The sequence below is a fragment of the Arvicanthis niloticus genome, chromosome 1 (assembly GCF_011762505.2).
Source record: "Arvicanthis niloticus isolate mArvNil1 chromosome 1, mArvNil1.pat.X, whole genome shotgun sequence".
NCBI classification, from domain to species: Eukaryota; Metazoa; Chordata; class Mammalia; order Rodentia; family Muridae; genus Arvicanthis; species Arvicanthis niloticus.
Window position 1 is genome coordinate 49987593 of NC_047658.1, and position 15210 is coordinate 50002802.

The 15210-nt window shown below is 43.4% G+C and overlaps 1 protein-coding gene across 6 annotated transcripts in view; it reads right to left on the reverse strand.

Moving 5' to 3' along the window:
• Ntrk3 (neurotrophic receptor tyrosine kinase 3) overlaps positions 1-15210 on the reverse strand; it is a 383383-nt gene that overhangs the window by 157634 nt on the left and 210539 nt on the right. For all 6 annotated transcript variants that reach the window (XR_013111122.1, XR_013111119.1, XM_076936090.1 and 3 more), the window contains one exon: positions 9114-9302. Coding sequence is in view for 4 of the 6 variants with exons in the window: in XM_076936090.1 (XP_076792205.1) it covers positions 9114-9302 (189 nt within the window). In the remaining 2 variants the exon portion in view is untranslated. The remainder of the gene's footprint in view (positions 1-9113; positions 9303-15210) is intronic.

The following is a 15210-nucleotide window of genomic DNA, read 5'->3' on the forward strand; positions in this document are numbered from 1 at the left end:
ATGCTCAGTGTCCACCTCTGACCTCTTCTACACACTTACAACAAAAGTAAATAATAATAATAGTAATAATAATAATAAACATCCCTAAACAGACTCTGTATCTGAAATCAGTCAAGAAGAAAAGTAAACTTATTACTGAGAATCTCTGAGCTGGAAAAAAAATGTCAGGAGGGAAGTTAGAGTTCCCATTCCCTAAAGACAAGGTTAAGGCCAGAAGGCACCAGGAAGACAGATAGTCCTACTGCATCTAGGCTTCTGGAAAGGAAACAAAGTGCCCACTTCCCAGCCTGCTCACTTGCCTCTGCTGGGCACAGCTCCCCATGGGCTCACATTGCACTATGAAATGACAACCCTCCAGGATGGCTGGAGGCCTTACCATTCCTCACCTTCAACCATGAAGTACATCCTTATCCCCCAAGTACATTTTTTTATCCAATTACTGTGTATTTACAGTGAGCATAATTATACTTCATTACTTAATTAGCATGACTGCATGCAGTCTCTAACTTTAAGTATGCGATTATGGCCGTGAAGTACAGAACAGACGACATCATAGCTATCAACAGAAAAGCAGGTTGCCTTGGCACAAGAAGATGAACATGAATAGATCTCTTTGTGCCAGGTGGCTAAAACTTGGAAGTGCATGTTCAATATGTTTAGGGCTTTAAAATCATTTGGAATGAGTATGGATATTTAGTTTCATGTCCCTATGGGGGGGGTCTATTATTACGAAATAGTATAGTTGAGCTATACCATACCCAGAGGATGCAGACATTTGTGTCTAGAAATGGTTATTCCCTAAGGGTTGAGAGCCTCAAGACAAGTGTGTGACTATATTTGCACTTCAGCTTAATTAACAGGACTTAATTCCCTTGACTCCCAAGATGTCCCATTCTGGCACTCTCCAGATCTTCAAAATAGAAAGGAAGCTGGATATTCCAAACCTAGCATCACAGACCTCTCAGAGATCTGCTAAACATCCCAATTAAACCTGAAAATTGGATGAAAGAGAAACAGAGATGAGCAATCCTAGCTTATGTTCATTTAAAACGTTCAATGAACTACTGTCTGGAAATCTGAGCCTGGGAATGCCCAACCACTGGTAAAGTCTAATAGCTAAATGTCACTGATGCCTTCATCGTGATTCAGCCCATGGTTCCCCTAAGGGTGCTTGTCAAGATCAACCAGCATAAGAAAGAAGGAGCACATCAGAACCCCACACCTGCACATCTGTCTCATCCCTGCCATGTCACATCTTGCCAGGGTTGTCCCACTCCTCACCAGGCAGCACCCCCCTCATATGGTAACCTTCTTTTCTCAGTTGCATATTTAAGGGAGCTCCCAGATCAGCTCTGTAACCAGAGCCCCTTCTTGCCATTAGTTAGGCCAGTCTGAAATTCTGCAGAAGGAAAAGCTAGAAAGGTACACTTTGCCTCTACAGCAGCAGCTGCTCTTGTGGCCTCAGATATTGGCTCTAGGAGGGGCCTGCTCTTCCCAGACAAAGAAGCCCATTTTCCATATTTCATGTGCAAGTCTGTGATGCTGAGCTAAGTGGCTGGGGAATAAACACCCATCATTACCCTGAGCTAAGCGATGTTTGTTAGTACAGAGGTTGACAGAAATCTATATCATGCAGATACACTATTAATACTGCATTGCACACACAGGCTCTGCGCTCCCCTCTGCAGCTGGGAAACCAGCCCTGGCAGTTTCTCTTCCAGAAAAGGCAAGCTCCGTGACTAATAAGCCCAGAAGCAAAGGAAGAGACAAGCCACTTACTCAACCCCATAAAGACCACAGACTCGAGTGTCCTTGGCTCTGGTTCCTGGTGTGGAAAGTTCATAGGTGAGAGTGGGAGAGTGTATAGTGATGTTGTCTTGGGGAAACGAGGAGGATTTAAGCCACTAAACAGATATATGTGGCTGAAGAGATATAAAGAATGGGATTTTTCACTCTAGCCCCAGCTTCTACACTCAATATGAGACCACTAGATGTCTGTAAACTAAGTAGGTGAGCAAAAGAGAAAAGGATGTTGCAGAAAACCAACAGATAAAGGAATTTTGGCAGTCTCGTGGGAGAGAGGGGCTGTGAAGATGTCAGGTAGAGCTTCCATGTCCTCTGTGATGGATGGAAGGGATGAACATGTGGTTGTCCAGCCAGAAGGGGCTCAGGGTTAAATGCATGACTGTCCTTCAAGATGGAAACTCACAAGGGAAATTAGAATTGAAGAACCAAGTTGAAAAGCATTACATGGGAAAAATGAAGACATTGACAATACAGCAGAAAAAGCAAAGAATAAAAGAAAGTGGTGATAGTATGTGCCTTTAATTCCAGCAGGCAGGGGGCAGAGGCAATTGGATCTCTGAGTTTGAGGCCAGCCTGGTCTACAGAGAGAGTTTCAGGACAGCCAGGGCTACACAGAGAACCAATTGTCTCAAAAACAATAAAACAAAATTAAAAAAAAAAAAGAATGGATACATAAAAAGGAAGGGCTAATCAGAAGCTTGATTACAAGCTGAACTACAAGAAAAGACTCGCTAAACTCTGCTGACGTTCACTGAAAGCTTAGGCACACTGGGAAGCCAAGGAGCCAGCTCTGACACGAGCACACCAACTGGCCTTTGACCATGACAAGATGAAAGTGGTGTGCATTAGTCTGTGTAAACATCCATGAGAACTATATTGGCATCTATTTCTGGGACAATTCAGAGTAGAAGACACTTCAGAAAGCAGGCAAAGAATGGGTATGCACACTTGCAAAGAATCTGAACCAGGAGATGATTAGCAGAGGCAAGTCTAATGGAAACCAGAAACTACCTGCCTTAGTACCACTACTTGGTAAGAGAGTTTTACAGTATCTTATACAGCTACATGTTCTTAGCATATGATCTAGGATTACTTCTAATTACTTACACACATAAGTACAAAACTTATGTCCACCCATAAGCCTGCTCCTCAATGTTTATATGGCTTTATTGTTCTAAATGGGAAACCACAAGTGAAGTTGTTAATAGCCCACTTCAATAAAATTTATTCTGAAGCCTTAACTCCTGGTACCTTAGAATGTGAACTCATTTGGAAGTATGGAAACTGCAGATATAATTATTTTAAGTGATCACACTGGGGTAGGGTGGCCCCTAATTTAATATGCCTGCTGTCCTTGTTGGAAGTCACATAAAGATAGATGGGATGATTCATCTGCAAATTTGAGGACCAGCCAAGATGCTAGCTATCCCATAAGACACCAAGAGGCTCAGAAGGATCTGAAATGGTTTCAGAAAAAACAATACCCTACTGGCATCTTGATTTCAGACTGTGACAACACATTCATGTTGTGTGAAGCTGACTTGTCTGGGTGCTGTGCTATGGGGCTCAAACAAACAAATACAATGTCCTTCAGTAGGTGAGTGAGTGGTAAATATGTATCACATTGAGGAGTTGAAAAGTTACTTGATAATGAAGAATAACAAGCTATCAGACTATGGGCAGATATAGCAGAATTTTAGGGGCATACTGCTAAGTGAAGGAAGCCAAGCTGGAAGGCTAATTACACTGTGACTCCAACTATATGACACATAGAAAACACATGCCACGCACAATGGAAACAGTAAAGAGATCAGTGGTTGCTAGGGGTTTGGGGTATGAAACAGGATTTTTAGATCAGAACACAGAACTGCCACACACCAAGAGACAATCCTACTGAAAACTGTGGACTTTAGCTAACAGTAATCTCTCAATATTATCATACTGCTATCACTTATCAAAACTGAACCACACTCATGCCAGATTTCAATGATACAGCAACAAACTGTTGTAGGGAAGGGGAATAAATGGGAACAGGTGGGAACTCTACTTTTTGCTCATTTTAAACCTAAACCCATTCTAAGAAGAAAACAATTATCTAATGCCAGGGGTAGCTACTACCTCACCTGAAGACACGGTCCCTAGCATCTTGAGTCTGTAATCAAAGAGGTTATAAATGCCAGACAAAGACTGACCCAGTCTTCTGTCTAAGAAGGTTGGTCAACCTTGAATATACTATACATAAACTGTCCATACTCCTATACAGGCTAGCTCCCTATGTTCAGGAGATATGGCAGGTTGTAGGATCCCTAGAACTCTGGGTAACTGGTTTGATGAATAAAGAGAGATGATGGGTCCCATGGTTGTTGTTTGTTGCTTTCATTTCATTATCCTAGGCTCAATTTTGGGAGTACTCAACTGATTCTAGATTAAGGGGAGGCCCCGTCTCAATAAACATGGGTGTTTATTAAGCCTGAGGAGTGTTAATCAAAATTGTTCCCTAACCTCCCACATACATGCATATGCATGAACACATAGTGAGAGTGCATGCATGGGTGGGGGCAATTATGTCACAGAGGTGCTATAACTGGAAAGAAAGTAAATCCCTGTTTGGGAAACAGTACACACTTGTTTGAGAGGTGATTAGGGTGACTTAGAGTCTGGTTTAAAGTCACCCAAGACTGGTACATGGTGTTTTCTGCAAGCTATGAATTAAAAAGAAACAAGGAAGAAAATTCATATTAGGATAGAGAGACCCTGGAAGGGATTAACAGGTGTCTGGAATTGAAGTGCCATTATAGCACAGAATATTGAGGAAGAAAATAGTATAGGGCAATGCTATACAGAGAGAGAGTGTGTGTGTGAGAGAGGAGGGTGTTATTTCAAAACAAAAATTACATACAGCAGTTAGCAAACAATTGCCAGTCTGAGAAGAAAGGATAAAGGCTGCAAAACCAATAGCAACAGGCAAAAGCAGAATGTATGTGGCACAATGGGATGGGGAAGGTCTAGGAAGTGGGGGGGGGGGGGGGTTGGAAATTAGCTATGGTTAGCAGTAAAACTGAGAAGGTGACAGCAATGTGTGTCCGCTTCGTCCTTTCTAGAGTCTTGAAGAACGCCTAGCACAAATCTTTCCTACGGGTGTATTTGGTGAAGAAGCTAAAGTTTTCCCAGGATGGTGCACAGATGCTAAGAGGAATTAGAGACTCAGAAACCTGCTCCAGCTGTGCAAAGAGATCAAAGAAAGAGTGTTGAGTATCCTGGGTATGTGGCTCAGGAAGTGGGCTAGCAGTTCTATCGTGACACGAGTTGTCATGGTGAGTAGAAAGAAATAGACAATCATGGTCTTGGAGGAAGACAATGGAAGGAGAAGTCAGTCTTGGGGACACATTCCCGTTAGCAGGATGTGAGGTGCTGACCCTGGGAAAGTGGATAACACTACTTGGGAACAAAAGCAGACATAGACACCTGAAGACCAAAAGGATGATGGAGATGGAAGCAGATTCTCTCCCCTGCCAATAGCCTGTTTCCTCAACAGAGAATAGGTTCTAAGAAAAGGGACAAACAGAGAACCCTGTGTTTTACAGACAACAAGGATGCCTTCTTTCCAGCCTATGGCAAAGAGCAGAAGCCTAACTCTGCAAATGATAGCAAGCCCAGGCCTTCCAAGTATTGACTTTACTGAGGCCCACAAGATACACAAAAGTAATCCAAGACCTAATGTTGCTATGCACACATTTCACTATCTCCATTTGAACAGGTCCATTCTGTCTCATTCTGTAAGATCTAGCCCAAGACCCTCAGCCTTGTGACAAGGAGAGCTATATCCATTGCCCAGTGCTTTTGAGAATCTGGGAATGTTTACATAAATAACAAGGGGCTTATTAGACTCAGGTTGGTTACACAGGGCCAAGTAGCTGCATCTTTATTCAGGTCTTTCAGAATCCTGTAAAGGCTGAATCAGTTCAGAATAAAGACAATGTCAAATGCAGAGCATTTGTCAGGGACATAAGCAGGGGGATGCAAGCATCTGATAAGGGACTGGTACCAGGTGATCTTTAAATATCCTTGCAGCCTGACATGCGATGAAAAATGCTGTGGACCAGATTGAAGACAGATAGAAAGCAAGAAGCAAGAAGCCAACCAGCATCCTAATCATTCTGGTCAGAAAGGTCCCATGACTCAGGGTAAACACAAGAATAAAGAGGAAAAAACACTCTGAGCTTAATCAGTTGCTGTAGAGGCTGGGTAATGAGGCCTGTAGTCAGGAAGCTCTATGTCCCTACAACACTCACAAGTGATACATGTTAAAATGGGACAAGTGAGGGAATCAGATAGGGCATGCCCTAGGATCCACCATATGAATAATTTGGTCTCTTAATACCCTGATTTTCACTATCCTTCCAAAGATGTGATACCAGTCTTATATACAGCACTGTAGCTGCTCCTGTCTGTTGATGTACCAAAGCACATATGGCTTTAACTATTATGATGGCATCTCATTGTACATAGGGTTGTGTCACAGAGTTAGTTCCCTTGACGGATGAACTTGGGAATCAGACACTCACTGCCTGTCTGCCTTTCTGCCCCTGTTTGTTTGAGTCACAGGAGAATTAGCCAAATACAATTATAATGCCCCTACAAAGTACTTATCATACCACTCATGTTTTCTAAGAATAATTATTTATTCACTATGTATTGATAGGGACAAATGGACCACAGCACTACAAAGATACTTTTCCTGTGGTCAAGGGGCTTGGAAAATTGGAGTCAACCCATGATCTTCCTGTGATAAGGTTTTGTTTGTTCCCTCCAAGCCAAGTCTCTGCCAAGAAGCCTAGAATCTATGTCCACCAACCTCTACTTGTTCACCCCCTAGACAGCCATGTTGGCTCACACACCAGAACAAGTTCCAAATGGAAAGCTCTGCATCCTCCATGGTTTTTCTGGTATGGTGGCTCCTTGGCTGTGAGATTTTCCCTGACATCCAAGGACTCAACTGGTCCCAGAGTCCTCTCCATAGGTCTTTAGTTTCCAGGGGACAAAGGTTCTGATATCTCAAAAGAAACTTCCCTCTTTCCCACATGTTAGATCCACCTTTGTCTTATACTTGTGCTGATGGCATGATTATGCAAGGCTCCAGTAAACAGATATGACCCTAGGATCAGACTCTGTACATCCATAGACCAGAACATCCACTTACAGCAGGCAGTGACACTCATCAGTCAAGAGTCTGTACTTGGGAATTTGCCTGGTCATTAAAGCTCATTTGTAATCCAGAAACCAATGTCTCTACATGATCATTTCCAGCAAAGGCTAAACAGGGCCTTAATTGTGTGTCTACAGATAGGTGTGTATGCACACTTTTAATTAGTAGATAAAATTGTTTATATTTATCGCATGCAACATGTTTTAAAATTATTGTTCCAATTTTTTATACCATAAACAAGTACACTCTTCTGATGGTCTATTCCAGACTGCATTTTTCACATTTGGTATTTTTGTTGGTAATTTGCCCTAAAATGGCATCTAAGCATAGCTCTGAAATACCATTCCATGATCTCAAATAGAAGATAGTGGCCATATGTCTTACAGAGAAGTCTGTATACAAAATGGAAGTTGATCAGCCATTAGTTGAGTCATATGTAAATGAGTCAGTCATATCTGTTAACTAAGGTGGTTTTTAAAAATAAAAACACAACATGAAAGGTTCTGCACAGGCTAGATGATAAAATATTGCAAGCAGAATTTCACCAATATTTTCTCTGGGAGCATAGGTTCAGAATTTTCTAATTCACTGTCTTCAGGAACTTTATGGAAAATAACTACCTCAAACAACAGGAAAAAAAAAAAACATTTATATTCAAAACAGCAATGGCCAAAGAACACTACAGAAGACTGTCCTTCCTGGCTACTTCCAGCCAGTTCAGACAAGCCTGATCTCAGACAAGCACTTAGTAATGGTGCTGTTCTTTACACAGTTTTATACTGTAGATCTGAAACCTTATCTCTTCCCTATGCTCAACCTTGATCTAGAATCCAGGTATCCTTTGTATGATACTCACAGGAAGCCTCTGACAAAACACTACAGCGGATTCTAGATATGGAGGCAAACAATGTCCTGAGCTGACACTAGAACAACCCTGCTCAGTGTGGTAAGGCTTACTAAAAATCTTGAGCCAGAGAAATGGAAGTGAAGGCTGATGGGATGACCCAAGACCTACTCAGCTACTGGAAGTCCCAGCAGCAGCAGCAGCAGCAGCAGCAGCAAGAGTTATGAGCTTTGAAGAATATGACTCAAGTACAGAGAGTTCAGACCAGGGGGAGATGAACAAGACCAGAATGTACCTTTGTCCTAGGCCTAACCCAGACTGACTGAGACATGGAAAGAAGCCACTGGTGGGAATTCTGGTAGCCAGAATGGGCCACTCACAGCCTTTTGGTATTCTATCTGTATGGTGAGGCCTTTCCCTAACAGGTTACTCTCATCCCTTCCTGGTGTCCCTGCTCGCTAGTGGTATCTCTGCACTCTGTTGAGCAGTGGATTATTCCCTGAGAGGCAGGAGCAGTGTGAAGGGGAGACGCTGTGCATTCATATTACTGGGCACATTAAGCTTGGGGACACAGAAAAGAAAACAATGTTGGCTGAAGGAATAAGCTACCACAGCTTTGGGAACTGAGAGGGGACCTAGCAGGGGCTCAGAAGAATTATAGAGAGAGTGGCTGAAACCAACAGGAGGTGAGAAACATGGAGGAAATAGTTGCCCTAGGTGGTAGGAAGAAGGGATTCCTACAGCTTGAGCTGGTTTTAGGGAGTGCATACTTTGGGGGCTGGGCTGGGCAGCTAGGGAACCATTTCTATTCAAAGGTACCTATTGGTCTCACTGGCTTCCCCTCCCATGGAGACCTATATGGATCTTCTAATGACCTCAGAGGCTGCTGTATAGACAGAGCCAGGCCATATGTTTTAACAAGTAGGCTGGGTCTGCACAAAAGACCAGCCTCTTTTGTGTGCCCTGCCTTACAGGAGCACCTTTCCTTATTCAGGGCAATGCTGAGCCAGGTGAATAAAAGATGGAACTAAACGTAGACTGTGGCCCTCCCTTCTCCAGGGATTCGGTCTACTGGCATCCCCTTATCCAGGATATTTTCTGCACTTAAAGACAGAGAGGGAGGGTCTCCTAGAAAGTGGGAGGTAGGTAGGTGAAAGGTTACCCTAGAAGGTTCCAGAACCCCAGTGACATGGTTTGCTTCCATACCACCCCCCTACAAAGAAAAGTGGGGGGACAGAATCAAATCCTATTACTTACATGTGTCTGGCTTGTGGCAATTGTGTCCCTGACGGAAGTACTGAGGGTTCTCAATGACTGGAATGCGGGTCATGCCAATGACCACTGTGTCCGGCCCAGCATCAAGCGATGAAGGTGTAGTGATGCCATGGTTGATGTGGTGCAGTGGGCTGGCTGAGTCCTCCTCTCCACTGATAACAGCCACAGGACCTGCACAAAGCATAAGAGACATAGGACTCAGAGAGGTCACACCCACTCAGTACCAGGCCTGCCCACACACTCTTCACTATTTTACTATCACATGTTCTGAAGAGTAATATCCGTTAGATAAGTATTGCTCAATTTTCCTGAATTCTCAACTTTGAAAACTCCAGCCAAATTCTGTTCCTTGAAAATAACTGACTCTCAGTCATAGAAATTGTTCCAAAATAAAAATGAATTGAAATAACCATGACATAAATCTTTTTAATTTCTTCCCAAACCCAAATTAGTTCAAAATAATAAAGTTCTTAAGTTTCTTTGTTTATTCAGCAATAACAAGACTTAAAAACAGAACCCCTCCTCTACTTGGAGCATTTTTAAAAAATCACTGTTATTGAAGAGCTGGGGAGATGGCTCAGTTGCTAAAGCCCTTGCCTCATAAGCATGAGGACCTGCGCTATGTCCCCAGCATCTACATAAAAGCCAGGTATGGTGGTAAACACTTATGATCCCAGTGCTGTGTAGGCAGAGCAAAGAGGATGCCTTGGACTTATTGGCTAGCCATAGAGCTCCAGCTCTGGTAAGAAACCCTGTCTAAAGAAAATAAGGTAGAAAGTAATTAAGGAAGACACCCAATGTCAACCTCATGCTGAGAGAGAGAGACAGAGAGACAGAGAGAGAGACAGAGAGACACAGAGAGACAGACACACACACACACAGAGAGAGAGAGAGAGAGAGAGAGAGAGAGAGAGAGAGAGAGAGAGAGAGAGAGAGAGAGACCTACACACATGTATGGATGCAAAACTCCAGAGTGTCACCCCAGAAATTCTGATTCAGGCAATCTGAGGTGTCACCTGGGCATCAAGATTCTTAACGTTCTCCACGTGTTTTAGTGTACAGCCATGACCCAGAACCTGTGATTAGGAGATTGGAGGCTCCATGATCTTCATCATGACTGTTCACTTTCCAGAGGGTGTGATATGGCTTTTGCTGGTCTCTGCACTGTCTTCCTTACTCAGTGTTGCCCTAAGCTTCTCTTACACTGTATTTTTACAAATGACTACAGTTAAGCTATATCACTGTTCACCTTGTGGTAGCTGTGATAGTTGCCCTACTCTTGAAACATCTACATTGTCCCAGTGATCACAAAGCATACACACTACATCCTCTCCTGATGTACTACATCCTCTCCTGAATCTCCTGCCACCACCTCATCCATTTTCTAACCCTAAGAGGAAAGCCAGTGTGTAAGTGACTCACAAGCACAAGTTGACAGAGATAATTAATGCTGCAGTCTTAGCAGAACAATGATTGTGTTCGGCGGTGTGATCCATACATACATACAAAGAAAAACCTTGCGAAGGGAATTAGCTGTGACTGTTTGTGGCTTCGTACAACTGGCGTTTTAAGTGGCTGCTTTGCTAGACACGGGGTCCCCAGACAAAGCGCCTGCTGCGATTTGGTTTTGCGGCTTGAACAATATTTCCACTGCAGAAATCCATTACATCTTACTGAAGTTTATGGAGAGAATATTTCCCATCAAACAGCGAGGTGAAGCGCCAATGAGGCAGAACTAAATGGAAGACTGGTAAATGCAAACGGCGGACCCTAGATTCCACTCCGTCAGCACAGGCAGGCTTATTCCAACCCGTGACAAATGGCTGATGGTGTCTAGAGACTCTGTGCAAAAGTGGCAATACGTGGTTGCCCAAATGCCCAGAGTAATCACCTGTCTTGCAAAATGGAATGTGGCCCTGCAAATGCTTTCCTCAAAAACTCATTGGGAAAAACTTTTATGGTGAGTTGCAGTGAAATGAGGAACACTAAGCCCTCCTGTTAGCTGCCCCCAAAACCATCACTAAAGTACAAAAGAATTGAAGAAATATTAGTGCACTAGGAGAAAGAGATGGGAATAAGCAAGACATGTCAACAACATTTGGGAAGTTGAAAAATACATCATAGGAAGGCAGTGATTCAGAGCAAAATGGGAGAGCACCACTGGCATGTGCCCTGTTGGGAGTGTGTGTACCAGGAGTAGGTTTCCAAAGAGGCTCATGGCCTAAGGGATAGGATGCACAGGAAAATGACAAGGAAGCCCACGCCTAACAAGATACCTAGGGCCACAGCCTTGTCCCTACCACACAAGATGATCAATGTGTTCATTCCTACAGAAATTGAATCAAAAGACACAGGGATGTGTTTGGAAGAAGCACAGAGATCAGCCCTTTCTTCCTGCTCCTCGAGCAATCACATTTGTGCACAGCCTGCCTACCACTTCCTGATATCCACTCATCCCAGTACTAAGGATGTGAGAAGACCCTTCCACAGAGAAAGTCAGAAAGAAGGCTTCCAGATGTTGACTTTTTTTCTTTTCCTGATGAAAAGCCACCCTGGAATCATTTCACAGCGAAACTGACAGTGAGCATGACAACCTCTTGCACACAACCTGGAATCCTTTCAGCTTTCCACTGCTCAGTTCCTAAATATAGAGAGACAGTGCTGTGTACGAGACCACCAGATATCTCAGATGAGCTTCTGCATGCAAGACGGGTAGTCAGGAGCCCGTAGGAAATGGAAGCAGTGGACAAGGCAAAAGGCACAGAAAACCAATACAAGAACCAACCATTTAAGAGGTAAATAGGACATCACAAGTATAAAACAAGGCAATACTTAAGAGGTCAACAATCTGAAAGCAGAAAAGGGTCATTGTAAACTTCAGTCATGAGCATTTGAAGTCGATGAAGAGTTTAAGAACTCAAGAAAACCTTCCAAAAATAAAACTGAAAGGAAAGAAATAAGACCAAGAAGAAAAGTAAATTTCTCTGCCAAGATGAAACAACAGTTAAAAAAAAAAGAGTTATGGGAATAAGAGAATATGAATTTTTAGCATGGAATTCTACACAACAGTGCACATATATACACACGCACGTGCACATACCAGGGCCTATGCACAGAACCATCTCCTGCCACTGCCTCCAGGAGAAGATTGTGGAAAATGTTTTTGCTCAAAGGGACAAAGGATGAATTCTGGTGCACTAGACTCCCTATGAACAGCTGCCTTTAATGCCAAGAGCCTGAGACGTGTTTGAAAGGTATTCTTCTTGACCCCTGAAAATTGGGAGAGGGATAAATCACCTTAATTAGACTCACCCAGACAGACTACAGATAATTCATCATCATCTTTGCCCAGCACTGCCAAGTATTCTTATTAAACTGTGTCCACAATCGGAATAGAACATGGTAGCATCAGTCCAGTGTCTACTACCTAACACTCTCATTCATTCTTACTCATCTTCACTCTAAAATAAAAGCTAATAAACTGGGCATATACCCATTCCTCCTAAAGATGCGAAATAAAATTCATCATCCCTGCCTGCCTATGGCTGAAATTGGCAGTGTCTGAATGGAATTATAGCACCGAGGCACCATGGGACTTATTTGGAGATGACTGTTCTGAGTACACAGTATCCCTGGTCCTGGGTAAATAAGTCAAGTCTCAGAGTCATCACAGTATAACTGTGGGGTGTGTTCATAACTAAGAAGGAACGCATGTATGAGGACAAAGATCAGATTCCTCTAATCTCAGCACTGGGGAGGCAAAGACAGGAGGACTGATAGTTCCAGACAGTCTAGCTACATAATGAGAACATGTTCTCAAAATAAAGCTTAAAAAGGAAAACAGGCCAGGGTTGTATCATAGTGGTAGAGAACTTGCCTAGCACATGTGAGACTCTTCAATCTCCTGAACCACATAAATTAATGTCTCCCTACCTACCACATGCAAACATATTTACAAACACTCTTCCAGTAACAGGTTGGGACCCATGGGTGGAGGTATCAGCATTTCACTCCAGAAGCTAATTTCCGTTCCAATTCTGGTGGCTCTCATGCCAGTCAGGGTGAAAGCCACAGACTTGTGGTTCAAACCTTAATTACTGAAGTAAAGAATTTATTAAGGTTTCCCCAAGGGAACCAATAAGGAGAAGAGAAAAACCTCTCTGATTCATGTGGAACTTCCCACTGTTTTCTTGAAGCTGCCCATATCTAAAGTAGGAGCCACACTGGTGGAGACCTGGGGGTGACTTAGACATTTGTAAGTGGCTGATTCCATGGTGATATCTGGATTCTCAGAGATGTAACCCGAGAAAGAGCACATAGTGAACTCTTATCCAGGTGGGCAGAACTCCAATTGCTGGGGAAAGAGCCAGGGCTGCAGATCAACAGGAGGACCCTCAGGTGTGAGGCTTTCCCACAGAAATCTCTGAAGACTCCAGGGAATATTCCGTCTTCAGAATCAGTGATACAAAGAGAGAAAGGGAGATAGGATGGCTCACACACAGTGGAGGAGGAAAAGTCAGTACCATCACAGTTTCACTGGCACATTAGGACACAGACAGATCATCGTGTGAGTACATGAGCTTATATAGAGTACAAGACATCGGATCCAACGTGGCTAAGGACAAATGGCCAACTATCTGGAAGCCCAGACTTACCTCTGAATGGTGGCTTTGATCAATTAAGTTAAGAGCTGAACTCTAAAGCAGAAGGTCCACACCCCATTCATTTATATGGTCTTTCCATTATCCTTAAACTTCTTTCCAGAGAAGGAAGGGAGGGTAACCTCATCTTCCTACTCCAAAAGCTCTTGTAGGAACAGTGGTCATGGAAGCACATTTGCCAAGTGCTTCCAGACATCTGAGGTACAGCAGTATTCTGCACACCTGGAAGGCATGCAATACCCTCTGCTTCTTTAGAAGCCAGTAAACAGTGGTGAGGATGCAGCTCTTCCATGAGGACACATTCTCTTCTCCCACTGTTGGCACCTGGGAAATCGTGAGGCAGAGTTCCAGTCTCTTAAAGTTCCTGAGTGGGACCAGGAGAGAGCAGTAGATCTTGGAGATACAGATGTGTTCTTTTAAGTTGTTAAGCTTGGTGGGGGCACTATCGAGTCTCCATAATTAACATGTTCTTTGGGTCTTTTCATTTAGACCATCTTTACTCCATCTTGAAGAAACTTCTACAAAAGCCAGGGAGATGGTTCAGTGGGTAAAGTGCTTGTTGTGCATGCAGGAGGCCTAAATTTGGACTTCCAACACATACATAAAAAGACCTTTGTGTGCCTGTCTTTGATCGAAACACTGAGAGATGAAAATAAGGGGGTTCTGGGGCCTTTCTGGACATCTGGTATAGCCAATTATTGAACCCAGGTTCAGTAAGTGGCTCTGTCTCAAAATGGAGAGGTGAAGAATGATAGACAAAGACACATAAGGTGCACACTCACACACACACACACATACTCTCTCACACACACACTCACACACACACTCACACACACACTCACATACACACTCACACACACACTCACACACTCACACACTCACACACACATACTCACACACACACTCACACACTCACGCACACACACACTCACACACACTCACACACACACTCACACACACACTCACACACACTCACACACACACACTCACACACACACTCACACACACACACACTCACACACACACACACACACACACACACACACACACACACTCACACGCAGGCATACATACCCCTCTACAAAAGTAATCGTTCATTCAAAAGATAAATGTGTGCTAGTCTCAATGAGGCAATTCATCTCTCAGTGGCTTCTCTCCACCCTTTGCCTCAAAGGTGCGCTTTCATTTCCAGTTGTATGTGGCATAAGACCATGAGCACCAAGATAGGACATGAGAGGAAAAAGAACCCTGAATGAGCCTCATGCTTTTTCAGTGTATCAGCATGAAGCAAAACAAGCCAACCTTTGGATTAAGAGAGTGAGTTTTTAAAAACCTCAACCTTTTCCCACTGATAAAAATCAAACACTGACATGTCCCTGGTGTGCGAGAGTTCTGCATCAACAAATCTGGGAGCAGGA